Raw genomic sequence first — 14,931 nt, 5'->3', positions numbered from 1 at the left:
GGTCTGAATTTTCTGCCATCAATTTCATCCCCGTTAAGCACAGCATATTAAAAGAGGTGACATGGGTTTTTAAGGGGGAAAAGATAAGGTAAAAAATGTCATTGCATTATGGATACTAACTTGTAAGATTTGTGAAATATTTCATGGTATAACTTCTTTGCTGATCTATTGCTTTCTGGACCCTTGATTATGAAGCCATATCATTCCCGTATTGCAGAAGACAAAACTGAGTGGTAGTTAAAACAAAAAGATACTTCCACCCTTCTTCTTACCTCCTGACACAAAATCGAACAGATGGGGAACAGAAATAGTGAGCTCTGGTGGCCTTGCTTTAAAATTCTGAGTCATACTGACCAGCGTTCCGTCAGCGTGTCCTGCAGCAAGGGAACTTTGTGCAAAACGAATAGGGAAACCTGATGAATATCTCCTATAAAAGAAGGCAGCTATTCTGTCTTCAAACCAGTGACACCCTGCCTGGAGCTCCATCTTATGCAAAAATGAGTGTCATGATCTCAGAATGCGTGGATGCCCCGGTCAGCTTTCTGAGTGATCATCTCACCTTTGTGCCTAATCTGAGCATCTTGGCTTCTTCCTCCCAAACCTCTTAACGGTGAGTGTAGTTACTCATGACAGGCTCAGCGGGAAGATGGTTCTGAGAAGGTGCTAACTGGGGGTTGGTGAGGTTGCGGTGTAAACGGTGGGTGTCCAGGAGCCAAAAGTTATCCTTCCCCTGGGAGAGAGGGAGACTTGATCGCTCCCTGAGAAGAGAGCAGAACGGAACAAGAGCACGAGGCAAAAGCTTGCAGAACGAGACAGAAGAGGTCTGAACGGAAGCCCGCCTCAGTCCCGCTGTGGTCCGGCGAGCCTGGGCCCGCGCACAGCCCAAACCAGGCCCGTTTTAGGTGGGTCCGGCGGGCCCACGTTAGTGCCAGGTGGCTTTAGGAGGCCCGGGAGGGGCTGGTTCTGTTTCTTGCAGGATCCTGCCACTTTGCCTCAAGCCAGTGAGGCTCTCCTGGGGAGAAGCCGTGCTTGAACACTGGCATGGTTTTGGGGTACAGTGAATCCGTCAGCTAGGGCTGCCATCACATTCCTCGCGGTTCTGGGGGCTGGGACTCTGACATCAAGGTGTCAGCAGGGCTGGTTTCCTCCGAGGCCTCCCTCCTTGGCTTGAAGACGGCCGCCTTGTCACTGCATCTTCACATGCCCTTTTCTGTGTGCACACACGCACCTGACGTCTTTCCTCTTCTTCTGAAGACACGAGTCCCATGGTATTAGGGCCCCACCCTCATGACCTCCTGTAACTTTAATTACCTCCTCAATGGCCCTCTTTACAAATATAGTGACACTGTTGAAGGGTTAAGGCTTCAAATTATTAATTTGCCCAGATGAGGGGGTGCACAATTCAGTCCATAACATATAGTACTTGGTCAATGACTGCCTTTTAAATGAAGAACAAGGTTAACTGTGTTTCTAGCTAGTTTCTCTGCTGATGGCTGAGGGGGGTCAGGGTGACAGTTGTTCATTATTATTCTTGCAGTTAACTTTAGGGTTTTACAAAGAGGCTTCACTAAGCATTGAATTTTTCAAATGATCTCAAAGTAATTTCTTGCTCGACCTTTCGGTTGGATGCACTCAGTGCTCGCGTTCTGTCACTGCACACGTGCCGGGCCGATTCAGGAGACTGCTGGGGTCTCAAAGCCACTCACCCCTCAAACCCCTTCCCCAGACCCTGACTCATCTCCTGTTGCTGGAATCAGGTCACAGGCAAAGCTCCAGAAATGACTTTCTGAGCCACAGGTGGCCCTCCAGCTGAATATGATGCTTGCTTGGTTTATGTTTTGAGCCTGGCCTTAATCTTTTCATTCAAGGCTTTCAGTATTATTCTATTTTGTAAGTGATTTTAAACTTCCCTTCGGGAATCAGGTGAAAGCTGTGGGCTATCCTGAAAAAGGTACTTGTGCACAGATACAGAATAGCCCAGGTGGCCTGTGCTCACGTGTAGAGCCTCCCCTCCCCCGACACATGGACACACGGGAACCGAGAATGTGCTCTTTGGAATGCATGTCATTTTTGCTAAAAAAACAAACAAACAAGCAAAAAACCAATGGAGAGCTGTCTCCTGCAAAAGCAGCATTTCACGTGGACCACTGCCTGTCTTACGATGTAAGTAATGTGTTGCCTCCTGCATCCACTTGCAGTGCACACCGGGGTTTCCATGGCAGCAGATGATAACAGTCAGCGTTCCACGGAGGGCTTGCTGTGCCAGGCCCTCTGCTAGGTGCTTTCCTTGGACTTTTTGATGTAACCATCACAACAGCTCCAGGAAGTAGTTACTATTATATTTCTATTTTGCGATGAGGAAACCAAGGCGTATTAGTTTCCTGTAGCTGCTGTAATAAATGACCACAAACCAGGTGGCTTAAAACAACTGAAATGCATCCTCTCACAGTTTTGGAGGCCAAGAGTCCAGAATCGAGGTGCTGGCTGGGCTGGGCTCCCTCCCAGGGCTCCAGGGGAGACATCACCCCTCGCTCCTTCCAGCTCCTGGGGAATGCCGACATTCCTTAGCTGGTGGCTCCTCCTCCCATCTCTGCCTCTGTCCTCACATGGCCTTCTCTCCTCTGTGTGTGTCTCTTCCAAGGACACTTGTAACTGGATTTAGGGTCCACCTAGATAGTCCAGGATGATCTCATCTTGAGATCCTTAATTTAATTCCATCCACAAAGACCCCCCCTTTCCAAAGACAGTCACAGTCACAGACTCTCGGGATGAGGATGTGGACATACCTTTGTGCTGGCCATCACTCAGCCTGTTACACAAGGCATGGACAGGTTACGGCAAGTCAGTGGTAGACTTGGGTTTCCAGCTCTTACATGAGGGTCTTAAGAAGCTGTGAAAGCCTGGCCCTCAGCGCCCCCCTCAGCAAACCCTCAGTCAGAGGGACAGCTGTCCCATGTGCTGACTGGCACCTCACTGAGAGGTCAGGACCTAGTTTGGTAACAGTCTCAGTTCTAGAGGAACTATGACATTGACTCACACACAGAAACAACAGAGCCAACCTCCAGTGTCCCTCCTTGCATGCCAGGGTGAGATGCTCCATGTAGACTGTGCTGTGGGGACAGAAGAGGAGGGGCTTGGGGGAGCCTGGGAAGCCCACTGAGCTGTAGCTGGGACCAGCCTGGGCAGAAGGGCAGAGCTCCCATGGATGTACTTGGCTAAAATATTACACATGATGAAAGAAATTAAGGAAAATAAAAATAAATGGAAAGATACCCTGTGTTCATAGATTGGAAGACAGTATTGTTAATGCTATGTAAAGTGATCTGCAGGTTCAGTGTGACCCCTATCAAAATCTCAACAATTTCTTTCTTGCAAAAACAAAAAAATCAATCCTTAAATTCATATAAAATCTCAAGAGACCTTGAATAGCCAACACAATCTTGAAAAAGAAGAACAAAGTTGGAGAAGCCACACTTCCTGATTTCAAACCTCACTGTAATGTACACCCCACCTTTGTAGCAGCATCATTCACAATGACCAAAATGTGGAAACAACCCAAGTTTCCATTAATGGATGAATGGGTAAACAAAACGTGGTATGTATGTACAATGGAATATTACTTAGCCTTAAAAAAGGATGAAGTTCCGATACATACTGTAACATGGATAAACCTTGAAGACATTGCACTAAGTGGAAAAAGTCAGCCCCAGAAGGACAGACATTGTGTGGTTCTAGTTATCTGAGTGACCTGAAAGAGTTAAATCTACAGAAACCAGAAGTAGAATAGGGATCGCCAGGGCCTGGGGGGAGGCAGGAGTGGGGAGCTGCTTAAAGGGGGCAGAGTTTCAGTTTGGGGTGATGAAAAAGTTCTGGAGATGGACCATGGTGATGATTACACAGCAATATGAATGTATTTGATGCCACTGAACTGTACACTTAAAAATGGCTAAAAGGTAAATTATATATTATGTATATTTCACAAGAAAAAATACAGTGCTTATGTGATGCTGATGGGGGAAGTTGCTTTTGCTTTTTGTAAATCCATGAAAGAGAAGAAGCCATGCTAAGGGGTCTGGAGGTAACAGCAGGTCACAAAAGGTGTGAATTCCTTTGCTCTGCAGTGGAAATTAGAGGAGACTTGTGCTTACTAGGGCCTCTGTGGAATCTGAACGAACGGAGGTGCCCGGGAGCTGGGCAGAACTGAGGGTGTACTGGGAACTGTGAGAAACAGGAGGGTGTTTTCCTATTATCCTTGTGTTTGTCACAGCAGGGCACAAGGAGCTTCACGTGCGGCCGAGCGAGCTCAGTCGGGTTTGCAGAATAAATGAATGAGGGAAGCTGGGGGGTGTTTCACACTTTGTTAACGACCTCCTATTCTAACTTGGAAGCTGCTGCAGTGTGCACGCGATGGGCTCACTGGTACGCACTTACATCAGGTAGCCTGTTCATCTGATGGGTGTGTGTGGCTTTGCTGTTTTTTGGGGGGTGCACAGGCTAGTCCCTGGCAACACCGGAGCACGGAAGTTCTGTCACGGCCTTTTGTGTTTGTGGAGATGTGGTCTCAACAGAAGTTGTTCTGAGCAGTGGAGCGGGTTTCCAGAGCTCTAGGATCTGGTCCACACACTGCCAGTGAGTAAGGTGCCTGCCCCTCAACATGATGGCAATGGCTCACCCAGACTACAGCTCACGAGCCCTTAAGCCACGTGGACGCGAAACTCTGTCTTGTGTGGCACACAGTTCACCCCCTGGGGTGACTACGGTGCTGGCGGGTGGAACCAGATGAAGGAAAGTCAACACGTGACTGGTCAGGTAATGGTACGTAAGGGCCCATGGAGGAGACAGGAGAGCCAGCAAAACTCCACAGCGACCCACTCAAGGGATCACTCGAAAAAAGAAAGAATATGCTGTAAGAAGAGGTCATCAGTCACAGAAGGACAGAAAAGGTGCCTGCAAGGTGGATGTTGGCACTTGCTGCCCAGGGCAACCACCTACTGCGAATATTCGCAGTCTCCGCCGCAGGGTGTCCCCGGGAGAGAGCTGGTGTGGAAGGTTAGTGTGACTCTTTCCGGCAAACCAAACCCATCGGCGTCCCTGATGGGTTAAATATCCTCGTAGCCTTTGTTCCGACGGCAAGTTCATCAAACAAAGTTCTGACTCCTGCGTCTTTTGCTTGCATGGAGAGCGTTTGCCGATGGCATGGATTTCCCATTTTTTCCGTTCCCCTTGACTGTGGTGATCTATCATGGAAAATCAATAGAGCGGTTTCCAATGCACGTTTGATGCCTGCGTAGCGTTCGAGGCCAGGTGTGCTAATGTTACTCACAGATAGGTTTCTGAGCCTTGCGACAAATACTGTTTTCATTGACAATTCATGGTGGCCGTTTCGGTGCCGTTCTCAGCCTCTGTGCATTTCAATTGGGAAGAATCAGTCTCTTGGGATCTGATCATTGTGGGCGCCCCCAAAGAGCTTCTGGATCTTCAAAGAGGAGGGTAAGTTTCTTCCGTCCAGCCTTTTCCTCAGGCTGGTAGCCTGCAAATCTTTCCCCCTGGACTGGGCTGATAGCAGATGCACGTGTATCTGGGGGGCTGGCAGTCTTGGACTGAAATACCCCACCTTCTGGAAGAATTCTTTCCATTTAAAAATGTTACACATTGTGCACTGTTCTCTAACAGGTCCATTTCATATCAGTGTTATCTGCCACACAGTGTTATCCTTCTGCTAACCTTTAGGTAAACGTGGTGCTGCTGTGGTGCTCAAAGACAGGTAGTGCTTTCCCGTGGCTCTGGGTGGGTGAGGGCAGGGCTGTGCCCTCAGGGAGGCTGGTGTGCACGTGAGAAGCCCTGCCTCACGCCCCGCTTCACATCTGCAGTTACGTGGTCTTTGAATTTCATTGTAATTTCAGGTTTGATTGCTTTAGTTCTGTTCTTTGACGGATTGGCTCCTTTTGGGGTGAATGTCTGCTGATTTCTGAGTTGCACTTGTAGAACTGTCAGCACTCCTCACCTTTCCTTCCTACCAACCTCCTCATCTCCGCCGACAACCTCCTCATCTCTGCGGACTCCCACACAAGACCTGCTGCCGCCTGGGGGACTGGGGACACTAACCCCTGCTCTGGGGCTCCTGGGGAAGGGGTCTTTGTCCTCAGTTTTAGGTAAGATCATATCCAGGTTGTGTGTGTTTTCTTTTGCTATTCTGTATGTTTTGTCTGCCTTTTATGATTTAACAAAACCATCCTGCTGCCATGCTTTTAGCATCGGAAATCCCAGTATCTTTCAAAACAAGAATGTTGCCGAAAATTTAGCTCTTCATTTCTAGCATCCACACCATCTGTTTTTTCATTATTTCCGGTAGAACGGCAGCATCTGAACGTGGGGATCTGGAGCGAAGCTGTCTGCTGCCAGCTGGTGTGCAGTTCTGGCAGAAAGGCTTGGCGTGTATGTCGCTGGCTCTGCATGATTTGGGTCTCAAACGAGACCGAGAAAAACTGACTTGTCCTTCCTGTTTCAGGGGTTGATCTAGAGAGTTAAGCTCCTGCTGAGACGGTCCTGTGACAATGGTTTCTCTCTATAACGGGTCTCACGGACGGGCCACCTTTCCCAGAAACTGACCAACTAGCAGACCTCATGCCAGGCAATGGCTTCGCAGAGAGGAACAGCAGGCGACAAGGCCCTGCGGTGGGCTGGAGCCTGGATGTCGGGAGCCGTGCTGAGGCCAGCGAGCTCAGAGAAGAGGAAGCCAGGTCCAAGGACAGTAAGAGATGAGGATGGAGGGGACAGGTCAGGTCATCTACAGTATGGGTCAGGACTTTGATTTTTGCCCTGAGAGAACTGGTATCCATTGAAAGTTTCTGAGTGGGGCAGCAGTGGGCTGATCTCCTGTTTTAAGCGGACCATGTTGGGATGAGCTGGACAGGGAGGGCAGGAACAGAGCGATGAGTCAGGGGACACCCCCAAAAGCCCACTGACACCCCCCAGAACCTGCTGAATTGGTCAGGGAAACGAGCAGCAGTTAGTTTACGGGCTGATTCTGGTCTGTGATGGATCCTTCAAAAGCTGGATTCCAACTACCAGAGCCCAAAACTGCCAGAGCTCTTCACTGCTTACCCAGAAGCAGGCTGGCACAGAGAAGCAGGTGGAAAACCGCTCCAAGGTCAAGTGCATGGAACAGCCAGCTGCCCTGCTTCTTGGCACAGCTTTCCCATAAAGGATTCTCGTGTTTTCGTTGCTGGAGGTTTGTGGTTCCTTCCTATAACTGCTTTTAAAAAAAACCACACAGCCTGTGTTTCCCTTCGCACTTTCCTTACCAAAATAGCAAGTGACTGACTACGTTTATGCAGGAGCCTGGCCTATTGTAACAATTCATTTAAAGCTTATAGGCGCCGAAACAGCTCTTTCATGCACTAGATTGGATCCTGCCACAGAAAAGGGACATTAGTGGAAAAAACGAGTGAAATCTGAATAAAGTCTGCAGTTCAGTTAATAGTGTGGTCCCAGTACTAACCAGTGAGTTCAGATACACTACGGGCAGCGTGGCAAACACAAGATGTTACGATTAGAAGGAACAGGGTGAAAGGTGTGTGTCAGCTTTCTTTACTTTGTTTGCAACTCTTCTGTACATTTAAAATTGTTCCAAAATAAAAGAGTAACAAACAAAAGCCACCGTCAAAGGGAAAAGAAAAACACCGGTGAAAAGTTGGAGTTTTTTTCAGCGATCACACGGTCCGTAGAAATATGCTGCACATTTAGTCATTTTTATCCACCGCTGAGAAGCAGGTGGTTATTACCGAGTATAAAGTTAGAAGACGGTCTGCCCTGTTCATCATTTCACTTGGATTAAGCCGCGTTCCAAACACTTCACTTGCCTTCTGCGTTCAGTGTCCAGGCATCACTTCTGCCCTCAGGGACCTGGTCTGCTTGGGAGGGAAACAGATACGTTTCGTGACGGTTTACCAGTCCACACCCCGGTGTGTGTGGGTCTCCCCCCTCCCTCCTGCCGTCACTCTTGCCAAGTCCCACCCCTGCACTGAGCAGATGTAACTGGGTGTAACTGGCCCTTGAACTATTTACCCATTTTCTTCTTTCCCTGTACCTGAAATATGACCTTCCTTTGTCTGCTGTTCTGAAGATTTGGAGAAAGAAACTTGCCATTATATTAGAAAAAAAGAAAAAAAGTCCTGTCTTCTCAGTGTCTGATTGTTTAGACCGAGAACAATGATCTTAAGTGTCCCCAGGGCACAGGCAAACCACATAAAGATGTGAGGCTGGCAGGAGTAAGGATGAAGACACTGGTGTCGCCCACCAGCCGCCAGACGGTCCGTACTGTGCTTTTTCCTGGGAAGTTGTGTCTTTTTCCAGAGCCTTAGGGAAGTTTGGAATCTGTTTCCAAGCAAGACGTTTTATAAATGGGGGTTATGGTTTAGTCAGGTAATGTGGGAAGATGGGACCAGTTGCAGTTTAGGTAGTAACCAGGTTGGAATAAATGATGTTTCCACATAGGGCAGAGAAAAGGTTGATGAGATTTTAATCCAGCCATGAATCCCACGGTGACGCCGGGAGATTCTGGGGACTAAGGCGGGCCTGTTTCAAAGTCAGAAAGATGCCAGACATCACATCCAAAAAACCCAAGGAAGAAACTCACCTGCTGATTGGGTAACAAATTCTTAAATGTCTTACAATGCATTTGACTAAGAAAGGTCTACTTTAAATTTCTGCTGCTGTAAATTAAGCCCCTGGTAGATAATGAAAATGAATAGGAACAAAATAATATTTCTAATAGTCTAGGGACACTTTAATGACATGTTTAAGATGCAAAGAATTAGACCAAGTTGCTCACTGACTTAAGCACCCAGGATCGGGACCACGTGCACACAGAAGAACATTAGGAGGTGGGGCGTGTAGTGGGGGCCTTGGCTCTCCCCTTCATGCCCAAGGTCCCAGGTCAGGTAGAGAACGACATCTCTTTGGACCTCTCAGCAAAACAAGCAGCGCCCAGGTAAGCTGCTGAACGCGTTTTCTGCGGGGAGGGGGACAGCTCACCCAGGATCGCTGCCCTAGCGCACGGGCCTCTCCTCCCATGCCCAGGGGCAACCTGTTTCCAAAGCTTAGGCGAGCCACAGACAGGACCCAGGCAAACGCATGTCCTCTCACCACGACAAAGCCAAGGACAACGACCATGAGAAGGCCCCTCCACGATGTGAGACAGTCGGCTCCCTGTTTCCCAAAGCCCCGAGCGCTGGGATGGCGTTAGCATCCCGCCCCACCCCCAGCGCCCGCGTTTCCCCCATAGCCGCCTGCTACAAGCAAAAATCCTGCTAAAAAGATAAACCCGCTCTCTCCAATTTTGGTCCGTGCTCTAGCACACTCTTTCCTAAGGCGAAAAGGCCACAGTAACGGGAACGAACGGAACTGAACCCGGCACAAACGTCCTTTATCTGCTCACATATAGATGTTCAATTTGGAAACTGGGGCTTTTCAGTTCGTCCCATTTTACATCATGAAATGAAATCCAAAAAGATGCGCTCAGAGGGAAGGAAAGGTTAGTGCTGGTGTAAGGAACCCATGTGGTCCCGCACGTGCCACAGTTCCGGGTATTCAGCAAAAGTGCATCTTCCTGATTCTGCGTCCCACCTGGTTAGGAAAACGGCCACGCCCCGCGGCACCTGGTCCTTGCACCTGCCAATGGCAACAAGGCTACGTGCGCAGGGCAGCCAGCGATTTTAGCGTGGACATGGGGTCACGCTTAGACACACAGTTGCACGACAGCTGTTTTCAATTTCACGAATCTCACATAAAAATATTTTCCAGGTGTATTTTTAAAAAAGTCAGTTGGGGGGTGGTCCACGGGGGCCAAGAGTTCTCGGGGCGAGCTGAATGCCCCTCCCCATCAATCCCCCCAGAGGCCAGACATACATTTACCAGAGACACAAAGCTGGCCTCCTTGCCCAAGGGCAAGGGAGCGGAAGGTTCCTGAACGCCCCCCCCCGCCCCCCCACCCCGCCCCCAGCGGGCCGGCCGCGCCCTCCTCACCTCCCCCCAGGCCGCGGGCGGGGGCTCCACCGGAGGGTAGTACTTGGGCACGTCCCAGGCCACGGCCGCCATGAACCACTTGAAGTCCTTGCACTGGAGCTGTCTGCGCAGCTCCTTCTGGGCCGAAAGGTCCCCGGTGGACAGGTGCCGGTACTCGGGGCGCCGCTGGTAGACGAACTCGGCGAACTCGTCCATCCAGGTCTCCGCCACCCGCTTCAGGTTCTGTGCGCGGAAAGGAGACTCAGTTACCGGCCTGCGCACGGGAAGGGAAATTTCAGGTGCCCTCGAAATTGAGAAAAGACAAAGAAAGAAGGCAGTTAGCCTCAGGCAGCTCTGTCCTGACTCCGCACACCGGCCAGTGGTGTGCTGTGACTTCCCGAGGCCTGGCACACACTGCTGCCTCAGGCTTGGGGTTCAGCTGCCAGTTAGGTAAGTAATTTATCGGGGGTGGGGGTGGGGGGTAAAGAAAAGCCCAGCTCACCATCTGTCGACTTCCTCACCCCTCCTGTTATTTCCTGATTACAAATGCTTTATTTTTCACACAGAACTACAGGAGTTGGAATTGGAGGTAAATGAGGTTGCTCTGAGGCACCAAATGGCTTAAGCCGTTTCAAGCAACAGTTAGGGATCTCGGAAAGCAGTGGACGAACACGCTGTTAGTGTTCTCTGCCGTGATGGGGCGGGACCCCAGCGTTGCTACATTCAGGACCTTGTGCTCTGAGGAGACTCTGTGCAGCACGGAGGCCCGGCGGAGTATAGTCCTTCCCTGCGCAGTGAAGGAGGGGAAGGAAGCGCCAGGTGGCCAGGCTGCTCTGCGGACGGTTCCGTGGGGTGAGGAGGCCGAGGGTTGAAGACCGGAGATTAGCTCGTTCCTGAGGGGCGGGGAGTGTGGGGCGCTCAGGGTAGGGCGCTCGGCGCCTTGGCCGGGTTTGAAATCGAGCAAGTAACTGACATACTATCCTCGTCAGATTCTGCACCTGAAGAAGGTACACCTGGTGATAAGTACCTACATCGATGGGGGGGTCGTGGGATTTAGTAAGTACCCTGCACCAGGGGCTTAGCATAGTACTGGGCACACAGTAGGTTTCTATGACGTTTAGAGCTATTATAACCAGTAGAACCATACTAGTGCAGCGGCGGGAACCGGGGCTCCTGCGTTGGGCTTGGGCGCCGGGGGCTGACTTGTGCCCCGGGGTCTGTGAGAAGGGCTGTGGCCGAGTGCCGTGGTCACTGCGCCGTGCCCGGTGGTGGAGAGAGAACTGCCTTGCCTGGAGGACATCCGTTCTGACGGCCCAGCTGTGGCCCACCTTCACAGGCGGGTGTCTCACAGGTCCTGGTTCTGGTTCTTCTGTGTTCAAATTCCTTATTTTTTTTCTTTTTTCTTTTTAATTGAAGTATAGTTGATTAACAATGTTGTGTTTCTGGTGTTCAGCATGGTGATTGATTTATACACGCACACACACATATATATTTATTCCTTTTCATATTCTTTTTCATTATAGGCCACTAAAAGGTATTGAATGTAGTTCCCTGTGCTACACAGGACCTTGTCGTTTATCTATTTTGTATATAGTAGTTAACAGCCACAAATCCCAAACTCCCAATTTATCGCTCCCCACCTCCTCTCCCTGCTGGTTACCACCAGTTGGTTTTCTACCTCTGTGAGTCTGTTTCTGTTTTGTAAACAAGTTTATCAGAGTCCTTATTTTAAGTGCCCCATTGGTGTGAACATGGCCCCTTTCCAGCTTTGCACTGGATAAAGGAATGGCCCGAAGCTCTTATAAGACCAAGACATAAGTGACTACAGTAAAAACCAGTGATGTTTAGGAAAATCGCGTTATCTTAAACATGGGTACAGAGTCCTAAATAGGGCCTGAAACCATGCTTCAAGGTCAGCTGGATTTGAAGACAGTCTCCAGATACCCGATTCCTGATGGAATTGTACCGTTTTCTTGTCTTCCCACAACCCCTCCAACAGTGTCCCTGGGGGGCCTCCCTCCTGTCTGACTTCATCCCCACCCCCATCCTCCATGGGCTCCTTGGTTAGCACGAGTGGGGCTCAGTATCCAGCAAGATGCAGAAAAGACGGTGCTGTGAGGCTGCTCTGACTTCCCAGCTGCCTCCGGGTTTCTTCCTTTCTAAGGTTCCTTGCGTGAGTGTGAGAACTGCCCTCTGAGGGATCATCCTCTGCCATCCTGGTGCTGCCTGACATCCCATTGGCATCGCCTGACGCTCACACCTTCCACCCGTCTGACTCCAGGTGACTCTGACCGATGATCCGAGTTGATGTTGTTGTGTAAATCGCCCAGCCCTTGCCCAGACTCTAAGCTGCCTGATTTGTTCCGGGAAGGAAAAGGAAACGTGATGTTTGGAGCTCTGTCCTGGCATCAAGCATGTCACATCCCAGTGTGAGTCTTCAGTATCAACGTACCATTTATCCCTCATTACAATAAACGTGCTGGATGGAATGCATTCTACTTTCGTGTGTCCTTGGACAGACCATTTTAATGATTAGCAACAAGGCTCAAAGGTAGAATGGGAAAAAATGAATCGATAACATTAAAACTTTATTTATATTCAAATTAGATTTGGGGTTGTAGTTTCAACCTTTATCCTAAACTCCAATTATCATGTAAAGTGAAAATATTTAATTTTCACCTGCTTTGTGCTTCTCTAATAAACAAAAATGAATAAAGGCAAAAAAAAAAATAACAAAAAAGCAGAGGTGAAGAGGTAAATTACCCAGGAATAATGAGAGTGATTCATTAAGCCGAGACATGCCTTAAAAATTCTGATAGCTTGCAAGAAAGATTCGTTGCAAAGAAATCTATTTTGACTTTGGTAAATAAGCACTTTTAGACTGTAAATGCCATGAAGTTAGAAGTAGGTTTTTGTTTTTGTTTTTGTTTTTCAATTAAAAGGCCCAAGCACATGTGTGTGCTCATCTGGGCAGACTGACTTTTGAGTTAATAAAAGATTGTTTATAAAATGAATGTGAACAAACTCCTAGTGTGGGCATGTATCTATTGATAAAGGCACTGAAATAGAAACAGTATTTTCAAAAGCACTGTTGCTAGAGGGTACATATGTGTTGCTTTGGGTTTTTCAAATAGAAATAGGAATTATTGTGAAAACTCAGAGAAGAACTGACCAGTGCAGATGCATTCAATTGGAAATGTCTGGAAGGGTTATGTTGCGTGTTTGTAGAATAAGGAACACAGCTAAGTGGAAGGGGCAGGAAGGGGCAGGCTGGAAGACGGTCGGCACCGTCAGGGCAGCTGCAGTGCAGCGAACCTGGGAGCCAGGCGGGTGGCTTTGGAATGATCACGTCCTTGTCAGATTGAAATACTTGGTTGTACGTTAGGTTTGCTGATTCCCCAAACACTCCGAAGAACGCAGCAGGATCACAGACACATTCCACGGATAATGTCAAAGCGTCGAGCCTTTTTGCGAGCCTTTTTGGGGGTAGCTTTTCTACAGCTGGGAACAGAGAACCAGCACACTACTTGCAAACACGAATTGCCAGTGTCACTCCAGCAATGAGTGTCGTGTAAACATTTAGACATACGTACAAATCCTGACTGTCCTCTCGTGTTCCGAGGACTCGGCAGACATCCTCCAGTATAGAAGCTCTGTTCTCTGGAATTTCCCGCCAGGAGGAAACTTTCTTTTTTATTATTATTATAGTCGAGGAATAGTCGTCACTCCGGCAGAGCCCAGGTGAGTGGCCAGATAATGCCATTCTGAAGGCGCTGTTCCGGGAATAAACGCGCTGTGTGAATTTGCCCCTGTCGTTATGAATTAGCACTTAGTTTGGGGAAGTATCATGAGCTGTTGCAAGAAGCATTTCATTGGTCTTCCACAGGCTGTAGAGGAGATTTACCTGCTGCAGGAGGCAGAATAATCAATCCACTTTTGAGTTCATTGGAGTATTTACGGAGGAGCACGTATGTACACAGTCACATACATGGAGGCAACAGGAAGAGAGCAGTGTTTCTCACTTAGACGCCCATTGCTGGGCACACGTGGACAGAATCGGGAAACTGAGACACCCCGATACCATCTCTTGCTCCAGATGGTGACAAAGAGAAAAGTAAGCCAGTGTGAGCTGGCCCATCTCTCCTGAGGTTCAGTGACCGTTGGTGATGGTGCTAAGATGTCTGAACAGTGGTTACGAAGAGGGAAGAGGAGAATATGGACACACAGGCCTTCTCTCCCAAACAATCAGAGGTTGGCTATGAAGCTTGTCTTAGATGTGCGGAGCTGGGGTTCCTGTTTTTTGAGATTTAAATGAAATTGCCTCAACCCCAAAGGACACATGCCTGCCTGCCGACCTTGAGTTGTGTGGCTTCCGAGGGGTGTGGGTTCACATCCTGCACTTTGGTGTCCTGCCTGGGCTCGCCCGCCGCCCTAGTTGGGCAGAGCTGAGCTGGGCGCACCCTGCTGCCCCCCACCTCCCAGACACGGCTCAGGTACTTGGGCGAGGCCGGGACCTGGAAGAGGTGAGGTCAGTGGCAGAGACGGAGCTGACAACAGTGAGATGGAAGCTCTGAGTTCTTCCATGTTCTTCAACCCCACAGAAAATTTCATCCGGGACTAAATTTCCCCCCTGTCCTCTGGCCTCCTGCCATGTGCTGTCCTAAAAATTTCCCTCTTGTGTCTCCTTTGTAAGGCTGTACATTCCATCCCCCTTTTCATGACAGGCAAGTCAGCTTCCTCACTGTCTGTCTCTGATTATCCTGTCCAAGCACTGAGGCCTTTCCTTCCCATAGCAACATGTCCTCTCCTGGCGTTTTGCTAAACAGAGGTAATTCCCCTGGAAGAAACTGACTTGGGTGTTTTTTTTTTTTTTAATTGAAGTGTAGTTGATTTACAATGTTGTGTTTGTTTCTGGTGCACAGCATA

General features: G+C 49.1%; 1 protein-coding gene across 2 annotated transcripts in view; it reads right to left on the bottom strand.

Annotated features, from left to right (window-relative positions):
- Positions 1-14,931, bottom strand: part of GALNTL6 (polypeptide N-acetylgalactosaminyltransferase like 6) — a 790,170-nt gene that overhangs the window by 33,187 nt on the left and 742,052 nt on the right. For both annotated transcript variants that reach the window (XM_074355533.1, XM_074355532.1), the window contains one exon: positions 10,027-10,248. In XM_074355533.1, coding sequence (XP_074211634.1) covers positions 10,027-10,248 — 222 coding nt within the window. The remainder of the gene's footprint in view (positions 1-10,026; positions 10,249-14,931) is intronic.

The sequence above is a fragment of the Camelus bactrianus genome, chromosome 31 (assembly GCF_048773025.1).
Source record: "Camelus bactrianus isolate YW-2024 breed Bactrian camel chromosome 31, ASM4877302v1, whole genome shotgun sequence".
In the NCBI taxonomy this organism is placed as follows: Eukaryota; Metazoa; Chordata; class Mammalia; order Artiodactyla; family Camelidae; genus Camelus; species Camelus bactrianus.
This window is presented reverse-complemented; position numbering and strand designations above follow the sequence as displayed.